Source organism: Pleurodeles waltl, chromosome 7 (assembly GCF_031143425.1).
Source record: "Pleurodeles waltl isolate 20211129_DDA chromosome 7, aPleWal1.hap1.20221129, whole genome shotgun sequence".
In the NCBI taxonomy this organism is placed as follows: Eukaryota; Metazoa; Chordata; class Amphibia; order Caudata; family Salamandridae; genus Pleurodeles; species Pleurodeles waltl.
Window position 1 is genome coordinate 898,515,400 of NC_090446.1, and position 17,786 is coordinate 898,533,185.

General features: G+C 46.9%; 1 protein-coding gene across 1 annotated transcript in view; it reads left to right on the top strand.

Moving 5' to 3' along the window:
• CANX (calnexin) overlaps positions 1-17,786 on the top strand; it is a 439,945-nt gene that overhangs the window by 267,617 nt on the left and 154,542 nt on the right. Inside the window, exon 9 of the mRNA XM_069199501.1 lies at positions 10,835-10,948. Within this exon, the coding sequence (XP_069055602.1) occupies positions 10,835-10,948 (114 nt within the window). The remainder of the gene's footprint in view (positions 1-10,834; positions 10,949-17,786) is intronic.

Genomic DNA, 17,786 nt, shown 5'->3' on the forward strand with positions numbered 1-17,786 from the left:
GGTTAAGTTTCAGGGGGCACCTCTAAGGTGCCCTCTGTGGTGTATTTTTCAATAAAATGTACACTGGCATCAGTGTGCATTTATTGTGCTGAGAAGTTTGATACCAAACTTCCCAGTTTTCAGTGTAGCCATTATGGTGCTGTGGAGTTCGTGTTTGACAGACTCCCAGACCATATACTCTTATGGCTACCCTGCACTTACAATGTCTAAGGTTTTGTTTAGACACTGTAGGGGTACCATGCTCATGCACTGGTACCCTCACCCATGGTATAGTGCACCCTGCCTTAGGGCTGTAAGGCCTGCTAGAGGGGTGTCTTACCTATACTGCATAGGCAGTGAGAGGCTGGCATGGCACCCTGAGGGGAGTGCCATGTCGACTTACTCGTTTTGTCCTCACTAGCACACACAAGCTGGCAAGCAGGGTGTCTGTGCTGAGTGAGAGGTCTCCAGGGTGGCATAAGACATGCTGCAGCCCTTAGAGACCTTCCTTGGCATCAGGGCCCTTGGTACTAGAAGTACCAGTTACAAGGGACTTATCTGGATGCCAGGGTCTGCCAATTGTGGATACAAAAGTACAGGTTAGGGAAAGAACACTGGTGCTGGGGCCTGGTTAGCAGGCCTCAGCACACTTTCAATTGTAAACATAGCATCAGCAAAGGCAAAAAGTCAGGGGGCAACCATGCCAAGGAGGCATTTCCTTACACAACCCCCCCCCAAACGAAAGAGGATGAGACTAACCTTTCCCAAGAGAGTCTTCATTTTCTAAGTGGAAGAACCTGGAAAGGCCATCTGCATTGGCATGGGCAGTCCCAGGTCTGTGTTCCACTATAAAGTCCATTCCCTGTAGGGAGATGGACCACCTCAACAGTTTAGGATTTTCACCTTTCATTTGCATCAGCCATTTGAGAGGTCTGTGGTCAGTTTGAACTAGGAAGTGAGTCCCAAAGAGGTATGGTCTCAGCTTCTTCAGGGACCAAACCACAGCAAAGGCCTCCCTCTCAATGGCACTCCAACGCTGCTCCCTGGGGAGTAACCTCCTGCTAATGAAAGCAACAGGCTGGTCAAGGCCATCATCATTTGTTTGGGACAAAACTGCCCCTATCCCATGTTCAGAGGCATCAGTCTGCACAATGAACTGCTTAGAATAATCTGGAGCTTTTAGAACTGGTGCTGAGCACATTGCCTGTTTCAGGGTGTCAAAGGCCTGTTGGCATTCCACAGTCCAGTTTACTTTCTTGGGCATTTTCTTGGAGGTGAGTTCAGTGAGGGCTGTCACAATGGATCCATATCCCTTCACAAACCTCCTGTAATACCCAGTCAAGCCAAGGAATGCCCTGACTTGGGTCTGGGTTTTTGGAGCTACCCAGTCCAGAATAGTCTGGATCTTGGGTTGGAGTGGCTGAACTTGGCCTCCACCTACAAGGTGTCCCAAGTAAACCACAGTTCCCTGCCCTATCTGGCATTTGGATGCCTTGATAGAGAGGCCTGCAGATTGCAGAGCCTTCAAAACCTTCCTCAGGTGGACCAGGTGATCCTGCCAGGTGGAGCTAAAGACAGCAATATCATCAAGATAAGCTGTGCTAAAGGACTCCAAGCCAGCAAGGACTTGATTCACCAACCTTTGGAAGGTGGCAGGGGCATTCTTTAAACCAAAGGGCATAACAGTAAACTGATAATGCCCATCAGGTGTGGAGAATGCTGTCTTTTCTTTTGCTCCAGGTGCCATTTTTATTTGCCAGTACCCTGCTGTCAAGTCAAAGGTACTTAGAAATTTGGCAGCACCTAATTTATCAATGAGCTCATCAGCTCTTGGAATTGGATGGGCATCTGTCTTGGTGACAGAATTGAGCCCTCTGTAGTCCACACAAAACCTCATCTCTTTCTTTCCATCTTTGGTGTGAGGTTTGGGGACTAAGACCACTGGGCTAGCCCAGGGGCTGTCAGAGCGCTCAATTACTCCCAATTCCAGCATCTTGTGGACTTCCACCTTGATGCTTTCCTTAACATGGTCAGACTGTCTAAAGATTTTGTTCTTGACAGGCATGCTGTCTCCTGTGTCCACATCATGGGTACACAGGTGTGTCTGACCAGGGGTTAAGGAGAAGAGTTCAGGAAACTGTTGTAGGACTCTCCTACAATCAGCTTGCTGTTGGCCAGAGAGGGTGTCTGAGTAGATCACTCCATCTACTGTACCATCTTTTGGGTCTGATGACAGAAGATCAGGGAGAGGTTCACTCTCTGCCTCCTGATCCTCATCTGTTACCATCAACAGATTGACATCAGCCCTGTCGTGGAAGAGCTTAAGGCGGTTTACATGGATCACCCTCTTGGGGCTCCTGCTTGTGCCCAGGTCCACCAAGTAGGTGACCTGACTCTTCCTCTCTAGTACTGGGTAAGGGCCACTCCATTTGTCCTGGAGTGCCCTGGGAGCCACAGGCTCCAGAACCCAGACTTTCTGCCCTGGTTGGAACTCAACCAGTGCAGCCTTTTGGTCATACCAAAACTTCTGGAGCTGTTGGCTGGCCTCAAGGTTTTTGGTTGCCTTTTCCATGTACTCTGCCATTCTAGAGCGAAGGCCAAGTACATAGTCCACTATGTCCTGTTTAGGCTCATGGAGAGGTCTCTCCCAGCCTTCTTTAACAAGGGCAAGTGGTCCCCTTACAGGATGACCAAACAGAAGTTCAAAGGGTGAGAATCCTACTCCCTTCTGTGGCACCTCTCTGTAAGCGAAAAGCAGACATGGCAAGAGGACATCCCATCTCCTTTTGAGCTTTTCTGGGAGCCCCATGATCATGCCTTTTAAAGTCTTGTTGAATCTCTCAACCAAGCCATTAGTTTGTGGATGGTATGGTGTAGTGAATTTATAAGTCACTCCACACTCATTCCACATGTGCTTTAGGTATGCTGACATGAAGTTGGTACCTCTGTCAGACACCACCTCCTTAGGGAAACCCACTCTGGTAAAGATACCAATGAGGGCCTTGGCTACTGCAGGGGCAGTAGTCGACCTAAGGGGAATAGCTTCAGGATACCTGGTAGCATGATCCACTACTACCAGGATATACATATTTCCTGAGGCTGTGGGAGGTTCCAGTGGACCAACTATGTCCACACCCACTCTTTCAAAGGGAACCCCCACCACTGGAAGTGGAATGAGGGGGGCCTTTGGATGCCCACCTGTCTTACCACTGGCTTGACAGGTGGGGCAGGAGAGGCAAAACTCCTTAACCATGTTGGACATATTGGGCCAGTAGAAGTGGTTGACTAGCCTCTCCCACGTCTTGGTTTGTCCCAAATGTCCAGCAAGGGGAATGTCATGGGCCAATGTTAGGATGAACTCTCTGAACAGCTGAGGCACTACCACTCTCCTAGTGGCACCAGGTTTGGGGTCTCTGGCCTCAGTGTACAGGAGTCCATCTTCCCAATAGACCCTATGCGTTCCATTTTTCTTGCCTTTGGACTCTTCAGCAGCTTGCTGCCTAAGGCCTTCAAGAGAGGGACAGGTTTCTTGTCCCTTACACAGCTCCTCCCTGGAGGGTCCCCCTGGGCCTAAGAGCTCAACCTGGTAAGGTTCAAGCTCCAAAGGCTCAGTTCCCTCAGAGGGCAGAACTTCTTCCTGAGAAGAGAGGTTCCCTTTCTTTTGCTGTGTTGCAGTTGGTTTCCCAACTGACTTTCCTGTTCTCTTGGTAGGCTGGGCCATTTTTCCAGACTCCAGCTCTACTTTTTCACCCTGTGCCTTGCATTGTGCTCTTGTTTTCACACACACCAGTTCAGGGATACCCAGCATTGCTGCATGGGTTTTTAGTTCTACCTCAGCCCATGCTGAGGACTCCAGGTCATTTCCAAGCAGACAGTCCACTGGGATATTTGAGGAGACCACCACCTGTTTCAGGCCATTGACCCCTCCCCATTCTAAAGTAACCATTGCCATGGGATGTACTTTTCTCTGATTGTCAGCGTTGGTGACTGTGTAAGTTTTTCCAGTCAGGTATTGGCCAGGGGAAACCAGTTTCTCTGTCACCATGGTGACACTGGCACCTGTATCCCTCAGGCCCTCTATTCTAGTCCCATTAATTAAGAGTTGCTGTCTGTATTTTTGCATGTTAGGCGGCCAGACAGCTAGTGTGGCTAAATCCACCCCACCCTCAGAAACTAGAGTAGCTTCAGTGTGGACCCTGATTTGCTCTGGGCACACTGTTGATCCCACTTGGAGACTAGCCATACCAGTGTTACCTGGATGGGAGTTTGGAGTGGAACCTTTCTTGGGACAGGCCTTGTCTCCAGTTTGGTGTCCATGCTGTTTACAGCTATGACACCAGGCCTTTTTGGGATCAAAGTTTTTACCCTTGTACCCATTGTTTTGTGAAGAGGCTCTGGGCCCACCCTCCTGTGCAGGTTTTTGGGGGCCTGTAGAAGACTCTTTACTATTTTTAGTTTTGGTTGTCTCATCACCCTTCCCCTGGGGAGTCTTTGTGACCCCTTTCTTTTGGTCACCCCCTGTTGAAGTCTTGGACACCCTTGTCTTGACCCAATGGTCCGCCTTCTTTCCCAATTCTTGGGGAGAAATTGGTCCTAGGTCTACCAGATGCTGATGCAGTTTATCATTGAAACAATTACTTAACAGGTGTTCTTTCACAAATAAATTGTACAGCCCATCATAATTACTTACACCACTGCCTTGAATCCAACCATCTAGTGTTTTCACTGAGTAGTCAACAAAGTCAACCCAGGTCTGGCTCGAGGATTTTTGAGCCCCCCTGAACCTAATCCTGTACTCCTCAGTGGAGAATCCAAAGCCCTCAATCAGGGTACCCTTCATGAGGTCATAAGATTCTGCATCTTGTCCAGAGAGTGTGAGGAGTCTATCCCTACACTTTCCTGTGAACATTTCCCAAAGGAGAGCACCCCAGTGAGATCTGTTCACTTTTCTGGTTACACAAGCCCTCTCAAAAGCTGTGGACCATTTGGTGATGTCATCACCATCTTCATATTTAGTTACAATCCCTTTAGGGATTTTCAACATGTCAGGAGAATCTCTGACCCTATTTATGTTGCTGCCACCATTGATGGGTCCTAGGCCCATCTCTTGTCTTTCCCTCTCTATGGCTAGGATCTGTCTTTCCAAAGCCAATCTTTTGGCCATCCTGGCTAACTGGATGTCCTCTTCACTGGGGTTATCCTCAGTGATTTCAGAGGTGTTGGTCTCTCCTGTGAGGGAACCAGCATCTCTGACTATTATTTTTGGAGTCAGGGTTTGAGGGACCCTGTTCTCCCTAGATAGGACTGGTAGGGGGGAATTGTCCTCCAAGTCACTATCCTCTTCCTCTGAGTTGCCACCCTCAGAGGGGTTGGCCTTTTCAAACTCTGCCAAAAGCTCCTGGAGCTGTATTTTGGTAGGTTTGGGGCCCATTGTTATTTTCTTTATTTTACAGAGTGACCTTAGCTCCCTCATCTTAAGATGGAGGTAAGGTGTGGTGTCGAGTTCCACCACAGTCACATCTGTGCTAGACATTTTGCTTCTAAAAGTTGGAATACTTTTTAAGAATCTACAACTGGTTCTAGAATCTAATTCAAACTTTTACAAACTTTTAAACTCTAAAAGAAATGCTAAACAGGATCTAACACAAGGCCCTAGCAGGTCTTTTAAGAATTTAGAAAACTTTTCAAATTGCAAAAATCAATTTCTAATGACAATTTTGGAATTTGTCGTGTGATCAGGTATTGGCTGAGTAGTCCAGCAAATGCAAAGTCTTGTACCCCACCGCTGATCCACCAATGTAGGAAGTTGGCTCTGTATGTGCTATTTCAAAGTAAGGAATAGCATGCACAGAGTCCAAGGGTTCCCCTTAGAGGTAAAATAGTGGTAAAAATAGATAATACTAATGCTCTATTTTGTGGTAGTGTGGTCGAGCAGTAGGCTTATCCAAGGAGTAGTGTTAAGCATTTGTTGTACATACACATAGACAATAAATGAGGTACACACACTCAGAGACAAATCCAGCCAATAGGTTTTTATATAGAAAAATATATTTTCTTAGTTTATTTTAAGAACCACAGGTTCAAATTCTACATGTAATATCTCATTCGAAAGGTATTGCAGGTAAGTACTTTAGGAACTTCAAATCATAAAAATTGCATGTATACTTTTCAAGTTATTGACAAATAGCTGTTTTAAAAGTGGACACTTAGTGCAATTTTCACAGTTCCTAGGGGAGGTAAGTTTTGGTTAGTTTTACCAGGTAAGTAAGACACTTACAGGGTTCAGTTCTTGGTCCAAGGTAGCCCACCGTTGGGGGTTCAGAGCAACCCCAAAGTCACCACACCAGCAGCTCAGGGCCGGTCAGGTGCAGAGTTCAAAGTGGTGCCCAAAACACATAGGCTAGAATGGAGAGGAGGGGGTGCCCCGGTTCCGGTCTGCTTGCAGGTAAGTACCCGCGTCTTCGGAGGGCAGACCAGGGGGGTTTTGTAGGGCACCGCGGGGGACACAAGTCCACACAGAAATTTCACCCTCAGCAGCGCGGGGGCGGCCGGGTGCAGTGTAGAAACAAGCGTCGGGTTTGTAATGTTAGTCTATGAGAGATCTCGGGATCTCTTCAGCGCTGCAGGCAGGCAAGGGGGGGATTCCTCGGGGAAACCTCCACTTGGGCAAGGGAGAGGGACTCCTGGGGGTCACTTCTCCAGTGAAAGTCCGGTCCTTCAGGTCCTGGGGGCTGCGGGTGCAGGGTCTCTCCCAGGCGTCGGGACTTTAGGTTCAAAGAGTCGCGGTCAGGGGAAGCCTCGGGATTCCCTCTGCAGGCGGCGCTGTGGGGGCTCAGGGGGGACAGGTTTTGGTACTCACAGTATCAGAGTAGTCCTGGGGTCCCTCCTGAGGTGTTGGATCGCCACCAGCCGAGTCGGGGTCGCCGGGTGCAGTGTTGCAAGTCTCACGCTTCTTGCGGGGAGCTTGCAGGGTTCTTTAAAGTTGCTGGAAACAAAGTTGCAGCTTTTCTTGGAGCAGGTCCGCTGTCCTCGGGAGTTTCTTGTCTTTTCGAAGCAGGGGCAGTCCTCAGAGGATGTCGAGGTCGCTGGTCCCTTTGGAAGGCGTCGCTGGAGCAGGATCTTTGGAAGGCAGGAGACAGGCCGGTGAGTTTCTGGAGCCAAGGCAGTTGTCGTCTTCTGGTCTTCCGCTGCAGGGGTTTTCAGCTGGGCAGTCCTTCTTCTTGTTGCAGGAATCTAATTTTCTAGGGTTCAGGGTAGCCCTTAAATACTAAATTTAAGGGCGTGTTTAGGTCTGGGGGGTTAGTAGCCAATGGCTACTAGCCCTGAGGGTGGGTACACCCTCTTTGTGCCTCCTCCCAAGGGGAGGGGGTCACAATCCTAACCCTATTGGGGGAATCCTCCATCTGCAAGATGGAGGATTTCTAAAAGTTAGAGTCACTTCAGCTCAGGACACCTTAGGGGCTGTCCTGACTGGCCAGTGACTCCTCCTTGTTTTTCTCATTATTTTCTCCGGCCTTGCCGCCAAAAGTGGGGCCTGGCCGGAGGGGGCGGGCAACTCCACTAGCTGGAGTGTCCTGCTGGGTTGGCACAAAGGAGGTGAGCCTTTGAGGCTCACCGCCAGGTGTGACAATTCCTGCCTGGGAGAGGTGTTAGCATCTCCACCCAGTGCAGGCTTTGTTACTGGCCTCAGAGTGACAAAGGCACTCTCCCCATGGGGCCAGCAACATGTCTCGGTTTGTGGCAGGCTGCTAAAACTAGTCAGCCTACACAGATAGTCGGTTAAGTTTCAGGGGGCACCTCTAAGGTGCCCTCTGTGGTGTATTTTTCAATAAAATGTACACTGGCATCAGTGTGCATTTATTGTGCTGAGAAGTTTGATACCAAACTTCCCAGTTTTCAGTGTAGCCATTATGGTGCTGTGGAGTTCGTGTTTGACAGACTCCCAGACCATATACTCTTATGGCTACCCTGCACTTACAATGTCTAAGGTTTTGTTTAGACACTGTAGGGGTACCATGCTCATGCACTGGTACCCTCACCCATGGTATAGTGCACCCTGCCTTAGGGCTGTAAGGCCTGCTAGAGGGGTGTCTTACCTATACTGCATAGGCAGTGAGAGGCTGGCATGGCACCCTGAGGGGAGTGCCATGTCGACTTACTCGTTTTGTCCTCACTAGCACACACAAGCTGGCAAGCAGTGTGTCTGTGCTGAGTGAGAGGTCTCCAGGGTGGCATAAGACATGCTGCAGCCCTTAGAGACCTTCCTTGGCATCAGGGCCCTTGGTACTAGAAGTACCAGTTACAAGGGACTTATCTGGATGCCAGGGTCTGCCAATTGTGGATACAAAAGTACAGGTTAGGGAAAGAACACTGGTGCTGGGGCCTGGTTAGCAGGCCTCAGCACACTTTCAATTGTAAACATAGCATCAGCAAAGGCAAAAAGTCATGGGGCAACCATGCCAAGGAGGCATTTCCTTACAACCTCAAATAGATCTATTTGCAACAAAAGAAAACGCAAAATGCCAAAACTTCGCATCCAGGTTCCCACACCATCAATCCCAAGGCAATGCTCTATGGATGAATTGGTCAGGGATATTTGCGTACGCTTTTCCCCCTCTCCTTCCATATCTAGTAAACAGATTGAGTCAAATCAAACTCAAACTCATACTAATAGCACCAACATGGGCAAGACAACCTTGGTATACAAGACTACTAGACCTGTCAGTAGTACCTCATGTCAAACTACCCAACAGACCAGATCTGTTAACACAACACAAACAACAGATCAGGCATCCAAACCCAGCATCGCTGAATCTAGCAATTTGGCTCCTGAAATCCTAGAATTTGGACACTTAGACCTCACACAAGAGTGTATGGAGGTCATAAAACAAGCTAGAAAACCTTCCACTAGACACTGCTATGCAAATAAATGGAAAAGATTTGTTTGTTACTGCCATAATTATCAAATCCAACCATTGCACGCATCTCCAAAAGATGTAGTAGGATATTTACTACATTTGCAAAAATCAAATCTAGCTTTCTCTTCCATAAAGATACATCTCACCGCAATATCTGCTTACCTGCAGATTACTCATTCCACTTCCCTATTTAGAATACCTGTCATTAAAGCGTTTATGGAAGGCCTAAAGAGAATTATACCACCAAGGACACCACCTGTTCCTTCATGGAACCTCAACATTGTCTTAACAATGCTCATGGGTCCACCTTTCGAACCCATGCATTCTTGTGAAATGCAATACTTAACGTGGAAAGTTGCATTTCTCATTGCCATCACATCTCTAAGAAGAGTGAGTGAGATTCAGGCATTTACCATACAAGAACCATTTATTCAAATACACAAGAATAAGGTAGTTCTAAGAACAAATCCAAAATTCTTACCAAAGGTTATCTCACCGTTCCACTTAAATCAAACAGTAGAATTACCAGTGTTCTTCCCACAGCCAGATTCCGTAGCTGAAAGAGCACTACATACATTAGACATCAAGTCAGCACTAATGTACTACATTGACAGAACAAAACAAATTAGGAAGACAAAACAACTATTTATTGCCTTTCAAAAACCTCATACAGGAAATCCAATTTAAAAACAAGGCATTGCCAGGTGGATAGTTAAGTGTATTCAAACCTGCTATCTTAAAGCAAAGAGAGAGCTGCCTATTACCCCAAAGGCACACTCAACCAGAAAGAAAGGGGCTACCATGGCCTTTCTAGGAAATATTCCAATGAACGAAATATGTAAGGCAGCAACATGGTCTACACCTCATACATTTACCAAGCACTACTGTGTAGATGTGTTAGCTGCACAACAAGCCACAGTAGGTCAGGCTGTACTAAGAACATTATTTCAAACTACTTCAACTCCTACAGGCTGAACCACCGCTTTTGGGGAGATAACTGCTTACTAGTCTATGCACAGCATGTGTATCTGCAGCTACACATGCCATCGAACGGAAAATGTCACTTACCCAGTGTACATCTGTTCGTGGCATGAGTCGCTGCAGATTCACATGCGCCCACCCGCCTCCCCGGGAGCCTGTAGCCGTTTAGAAGTAGATCTTAAACAATTGTACATTTGTAAATATATTACTTTAACCTTTATTATGTACATACGTATTCATTCCATTGCATGGGCACTATGACTAACATACACAACTCCAACCTCACCCTCTGCGGGGAAAACAATCTAAGATGGAGTCGACGCCCATGCGCAATGGAACCGAAAGGGGAGGAGTCCCTCGGTCTCGTGACTCGAAAAGACTTCTTCGAAGAAAAACAACTTGTAACACTCCGAGCCCAACACCAGACGGCGGACTGTGCACAGCATGTGAATCTGCATCGACTCATGCCACGAACAGATGTACACTGGGTAAGTGACATTTTCCTTCTCACCCTCTTGTGGAAAAACATCATAACAGTGGAGTTGAGGCCAGGTGCACTATCGCCGAGAGGAGTCACTCGACCTTGTGAGACTTATTAGAAGAAAAACAACTTGTACACATCTGTTTGCATACTCCTGCCAGCACTGGATGGCAGGAGGATGCAGAGCATGTGAATCTACATCATTATATGCCACAAACGGATGCTTACAGGGTAAGTAACCTATTCCATTAAGTGAATGGACCATAAAAACGTTTTCCAAGCTGTTTGGAGATCTCCCTGCACAAGTAATATTTTAAGCTGTTTTCCACGCTAAATAATGGTTGGTTGGTTCACTGACTTTTAGGGTAAGTGTTCTATCCATACTACACAATGAGGTTCCGTTACTACAGAAATATTAAACGATTGTCCTATTCAAATGTAAGTTTTTTTGCATTCACACTTTGTCATTCTCTAGGGATGAGGATGCTCCTGCCAAAATCCCAGATGACAGTGCTGTGAAACCAGAAGGCTGGCTCGATGATGAACCTGAATATGTGGCCGATCCAGATGCTGAAAAGCCGGAGGACTGGTGGGTCATTTTTAATAAAATTTCAGCTGTAAAGCATATCCTTTTTATATACATATCCACCACGGATTGTGAGTTTTAGTGGCCCAAAATTGAAAGGTATTCTGTTCAGGTTTGCTATACTGGTGTGATCTCACAACTTGTGACACTTTCATGTAATGTCTGTGAATGCACCAAAACCCCCAAATCAGTTTAATGGGGTGGACAGGCCATGGGTAATTATTATTACAAATTTAGACTGAGGTTAGAGCATGTCCTTTCAAAGTGGGTTCATTTTTATGCAAGTTGGCCTATGACTGTCAAAAGCTTAATGTGGTGATAAGTGAGTGTTGTGGTAAAGTGGTGTTTCTCCTGCAAATAACTGTCCTCTGATTCATTACATTAGAATCATGCCTGCTGCAACAATTAGACCTCGGAAGCCCAATTTATTTATTTTCATAAGCATATTTTTTCTACCTATTTATGTATTTTTATTTTTTTTATTTTTATTTTTTTAAATAAAACACAATTAAATTGTGACTCAGTTAAAGAAAATGTGATTACCTGTAAGATGTTTTCTATAGTGAGTGGTGCTGCTTTAGGGTGGAGATCTCCTCTAGGCATTTCCTTTCTTTTATTTCTGCCTCAACAGAACAAGACCAAGAAACACCTTTCATGTTTTACACATTATCTTTTCAACATTCTTTGGAATTCACTAAGTTTCTCGGAGGTAAAAGGATTTTGTTTTTATCGCTTGAGTAGGTGACTAGTGTCATTCAAGCCATTGTGATTATAAAATGGCGGGTGCCAATGGGCACTTCTGATGACTCAGTCTACTACTTTGTCTTGACATCTAAGTTTGCAGACGTAACTTGAAAATAAGATCTTTGGCTGGCAGGGAGATAAAGCAGCCTCACCTCTGTTAGAAGGCTACTAAGCCTTCTACTTATTTCAGGCTTGTGATGGTAGATGCCAGACTTTCAATGGGTTTCGTTCTTTAAAAAGGTACAAATGAGGACCCCCTTTAGTGTGGCCTCCAAACCAGCCAGTAAGGTGCCTTTTGTGCTTTCCTTCTCAACTCCTACTTTCTCATCTGAGTTAGTTTCTAAAAGAGAATTCTAACTGCAGTTTCCTCTGCTTGTGAATTTTCTAGAACCTTTAATAGCAATTTCCATAGCTTTGAGAGCTGGGGTAGGGTGGCTCAGTGTCTGGTCCATGTGTTCTGATAGAGACGTCTAACTGGATATTCCTCGCCTATCCTTTAGCATCCTCTTGGAAAAGTTTTTACAGTTGTAGCATATGTCAGGATAGTGTGGGAAAGAAAAGCAGACAATTCACACGGTTTGTGAATCAGATAGTGCATTTGCCTACCACAAGAAGGGCATTTGTTGAATAAAGATGGCATTTTGTGGCTGAAAAAATAAAATGTTCAGTCAAAGTATTCACAATATGTGAAAATGTTGATTGAAAAGAAAATCCTTGAGTTTTAGAGGTATTTTTCTGACAGTCAAAAAACTGAGGAACTAATGCTCTGGAATCCTCACTGAAGGAGCCAGAAAAAAGAACTGACCTGTCACCCAACAGTCACCTCTGAGGCATGATGGGATACAGGAAACGTCCTGAGTAAGGGATTGGGAACAACACGGATGTTTCCCACGCAAACATAACCACGTTTGCCAGGACGAAGCCTGCTTTTTTCTCTACCTTCTCCATGCATGTGCTGAACTATGCATATGCGTGTTTAAGGCTGAGAAAAAGGCACAGTGAATGGGGAGAGGATACGGTCAGGTAAGTAGGGTTGGGGGTTAGTTTTTAGGGGGTGGGTAAAGGGCTTGGGGGTGATGTGTTGTTTATTTTTTATTTTTTTATTTTTTTAGGGGTGGGGTGTTTGGGATTTTATTTTTTAAGGGCAGTACTTAGGTTGGATCAGGAGAGGGTGCAGACAGGTAAGTGGGTCTGGGGGAGGGTTGGGAGTTATTTTTTAGGGGTCGAGAAGGATTAAGGGCTTGGGGGCTAGGCAATTTCTTTTTGGGTGGGGGGCTGGGGTAATTCTACTTTTAGGGGTGGGGGGGTTGCAGTAGTTTTGTTTTTAGGGGGGTTGGATGTTTTTAGGGCAGGTGGCGGGGGTCGAGGAAGGTTTTAGGGCTCAGGGTCGGGGGAGGGGGAGCTGGGTAGTTCAGTTGTAGGGGCCGGGTGGTAGGATCGGTGCAGTTTTGTTTTTAGGGGTAGGGTGGTTGGGGAAGGTTTTAGGGCTCAGGGTAGGTGGGGGGTGTCAGAGTAGTTTCGTTTTTGGGGCAGTTGGGGGGGCGGTCGGTTATTTATAGGGTGGAGGGTCAGAAGGTTTTAGGGCTCAGGGTGAGGGGGTGTCAGGTAGTTTTGTTTTTAGGAACGAGGTTGGGGTAGTTTTTGTTTTTAGGGGAGTTGGTGTAGTTTTGTTTTTAATGTGGGGTTCAGTTGTTTTTAGAGTGGGTAGGGGGGTTGAGCAAGGTTTTAGGGCTCAAGGTGGGTGGGGGAGTTAGTAGGTTTGCGTTTTAGGGCCAGATGTGGGGGAGGTTGGGATAGTTTTGTTTTTAGGGCTCATTGGTGGGTGGGGTAGTTTAAGTATTAGGGGTTGGGGTACTTTGGGGCCTTAAGGTGGGTGGGGAGGTGGCATGATAGAACCACACATGCCATTCCCATACATGACTTCACTAGGCAAGCTTTTAACACGAAAAATCATTGTAAAGGCGTGCGTGGAAACGCGGTTGTTACAACCGCGTTAAGGCACGCGTGGTTCCCGCATGCATTGTTCCATCATTCACTCTCGGATACTGGAGGTCTTGACGGCACAGTGCCAGTTTTTCCTTGTTATGCTTTTAAATGCAGCCTATTGGTTAATAATGCCCTTGGATTCCTTTTCAGTTTTTCGCTTTATTAAAACCTGTCGGTTTGCATACTATACTTTTCTGTTTTACAGAAATGTTTGAGTCTGGTAAGAGGTTTACTGATGAAAATTCTAATGAAAGTGTCATTTTTAGCCCTTATTATATGCTTCAAAGATGTTCATAGACCTGTGTGTGTGTGTGTGTGTTGTTCGTGTGTGTGTTCGATGGCATGTGTAGCTGCAGATACACATGCTATGCATTATTCCGCCATCTTGTGTTGGGCTTGAAGTGTTACAAGTTGTTTTTCTTCAAAGAAGTCTTTTCGGAGTCACGTGATCAAATGACTCCTCTGCTAGGTTATACTGCACATGGGCATCGACTCCGTTGTTAGATTGTTTTCTTTCCGCTGTCGGATTCGGACATGTTTCCTCTCGCTTAGAGATTTCGAATCAGAAACTTTAGAAAACGTCCTTATTCGTCGGTTCCACCTAGCCTCAAACCGATAGTACCGTTGGAAACTAAATGTTCGATGGCATCTGTCGCTGTAGATACACATGGTATGCATGAGCTCGCCATCTGGTGTTGGGTCGGAGTGTTACAAGTTGTTTTTCTTCGAAGAAGTGTTTTCGAGTCACGGGACCGAGTGACTCCACCTTCTGTGCTCATTGCGCATGGGCGTCGACTCCATCTTCGATTGTTTTCTTTCCGCCATCGGGTTCGGACGTGTTCCTGTCGCTCCGAGTTTCGGAACGGAAAGATAGCTGAAGACGGAAGATTTTCGACGGTATCGTTGCGATCCGGTTAGAGATAGACACATACGACGACGCGTTGAACATCGAAGCGCTTCGGTGCCCTTCGGGGTAGATTTCGGCACCCCGTCGGGGCCTAGTCGGCCCGACCGCGTGGAGGACAACGCCGATGGAACGGACCCCGTTTCGATTCTGCCCCGAATGCCACAACAAATATCCTTATACGGACCTACACTCGGTCTGTAATCTGTGCCTGTCACCCGAGCACAGCGAAGAATCCTGTGAGGCCTGTCGGGCGTTCCGGTCCCGAAAAACTCTGCGCGACCGTCGAGCGAGAAGACTGCAGATGGCGTCCACGCCAAAAGAGCGTCGACAGTTCGAGACAGAAGAGGAACAGGAGGAATCCTTTTCCATCCAGGATTCAGACTCCGACGAGCTACACTCTACAAGAACTGTGAGTAAGACGTCGAGATCAAACCTTAAAAAAGGAAAGAAGGCCCAGGGGACGCCACTGCCAACCGGCCATGGCTCCACCCAAATTCTCGGTGACCAACAATCGGCACCGAAAAAGGCCCATTCAGTGTCGAGATCGTCCGACTCCGGTCGAGACACCGGCACGCAGCCTCCTCGAGACCGAGAGAGTGCTAAACAGAAGCATCGACACCGAGAGTTCGGTGTCGACACGGATCGACGCCGAGACAGTGGCGCCGAAGACCATAGAGGCCCAGAATTTTCGGCACAGAAAAAGAGGAAGGTTACCTCGGAGCCGAAAAAACAATCGACAGGGTTTTCGGAGCCGAAAAAAGCGACATCAGACCCTGTTTCTGGCTCCTACACTGAAGAGCATTCTATGTCTTCTCAAATGAAGAAACATAGATTTGAACAAGAACTGCAATCCACTGACGTGGATCACACGCAAAAGCGTATCTTTATTCAGCAGGGGACTGGGAAGATCAGTACCCTTCCACCTGTCAAACGAAAGAGAACGCTTCAGTTTACTCCTCAGCAACAAACAGCACAAAAGGTAACACCTCCTCCCTCGCCTCCACCTGTAACTCCGGCTTCGCCAACTTACACCCCGTCACATTCGCCAGCTCACACCGCCATGAGCCACGATGACCAAGATCAGGATGCGTGGGACTTGTACGACGCACCAGTGTCTGATAACAGCCCAGACACATACCCAACTAGGCCATCACCACCGGAAGACAGCACAGCCTACTCACAAGTGGTGGCTAGAGCAGCACTATTCCATAATGTGGAACTACACTCAGAACAAGTAGAGGATGATTTTTTATTTAACACCCTCTCCTCAACCCACAGCTCCTACCAAAGCCTGCCGATGCTCCCAGGCATGCTACGCCATGCAAAGGACATTTTCAAGGAGCCAGTTAAAAGTAGGGCAGTGACGCCTAGGGTGGACAAAAAGTATAAGGCGCCTCCTACGGACCCTGTATTCATCACCTCTCAGCTGCCACCAGACTCTGTGGTGGTAGGGGCTGCCAGAAAACGGGCAAACTCACACACTTCTGGGGATGCACCTCCCCCAGATAAAGAAAGTAGGAAGTTCGATGCAGCCGGGAAGAGGGTTGCCGTCCAAGCAGCAAACCAGTGGCGCATCGCAAATTCACAAGCGCTGCTAGCGCGATACGACAGAGCCCACTGGGATGAGATGCAGCATCTCATTGAACATCTCCCAAAAGATCTGCAAAAAAGAGCAAAACAGGTTGTTGAGGAGGGTCAAAACATTTCCAACAATCAAATACGCTCCTCCATGGATGCAGCAGACACGGCCGCAAGAACCATTAATACGTCGGTTACCATCCGTAGGCACGCATGGCTCAGAACGTCTGGATTCAAGCCAGAAATTCAGCAGGCAGTGCTTAACATGCCAGTAAACGAGAAACTTCTGTTCGGTCCGGAGGTCGACACAGCCATAGAAAAGCTCAAGAAGGACACTGACACTGCCAAGGCCATGGGCGCACTCTACTCCCCGCAGAGCAGAGGATCTTATAACACCTTCCGCAAAACACCTTTTAGAGGAGGGTTTCGGGGTCAGGCCACACAAGCTAGCACCTCACAGTCCGCACCGCCCACCTACCAGGGACAGTACAGGGGAGGTTTTCGGGGCCAGTATAGAGGGGGGCAATTTCCTAGGAATAGAGGAAGATTTCAAAGCCCCAAAACCACTACCAACAAGCAGTGACTCACACGTCACTCACCCCTCCCACACAACACCAGTGGGGGGGAGGATACATCAATATTACGAAGCATGGGACAAAATAACTACAGACACATGGGTCCTAGCAATTATCCAACATGGTTATTGCATAGAATTCATGCAATTCCCTCCAGACATACCACCAAAATCACAAAATTTATCAAAATACCATTCACAGCTTCTAGAGATAGAAGTTCAAGCACTACTGCAAAAAAATGCAATAGAATTAGTACCAAGCACACAAATAAACACAGGAGTTTATTCACTGTACTTCTTGATACCAAAAAAGGACGAAACACTGAGACCAATTCTAGACCTCAGGGTAGTAAACACATTCATCAAATCAGACCACTTTCACATGGTCACACTACAAGAAGTGTTACCATTGCTCAGAAAACACGACTACATGACAACCCTAGACCTCAAGGACGCATATTTCCATATACCAATACATCAATCACACAGGAAATATCTAAGGTTTGTATTCAAAGGAATACATTACCAATTCAAAGTATTGCCTTTTGGTTTAACAACCGCTCCAAGAGTATTCACAAAATGCCTAGCAGTAGTCGCTGCACACATCAGAAGGCAGCAAATACATGTGTTCCCGTATCTAGACGACTGGCTAATCAAAACCAGTTCGCTCACACAATGCTCAAACCACACAAATCAAGTCATACAAACCCTCTACAATCTAGGGTTCACCGTCAACTTTGCAAAATCAAACATTCTGCCAAGCAAAGTACAGCAATATCTAGGAGCCATAATAGACACGACAAAAGGAGTAGCAACGCCAACTCCACAAAGGATCCACAATTTCAACAGGGTCATTCAACACATGTCTCCAAACCAAACAATACAAGCAAGAACAATACTACAGCTCCTAGGCATGATGTCCTCATGCATAGCCATTGTCCCAAACGCAAGACTGCACATGAGGCCCTTACAACAGTGCCTAGCCTCACAGTGGTCTCAAGCACAGGGTCACCTTCTAGATCTGGTGTTGCTAGACCGCCAAACTTACCTAT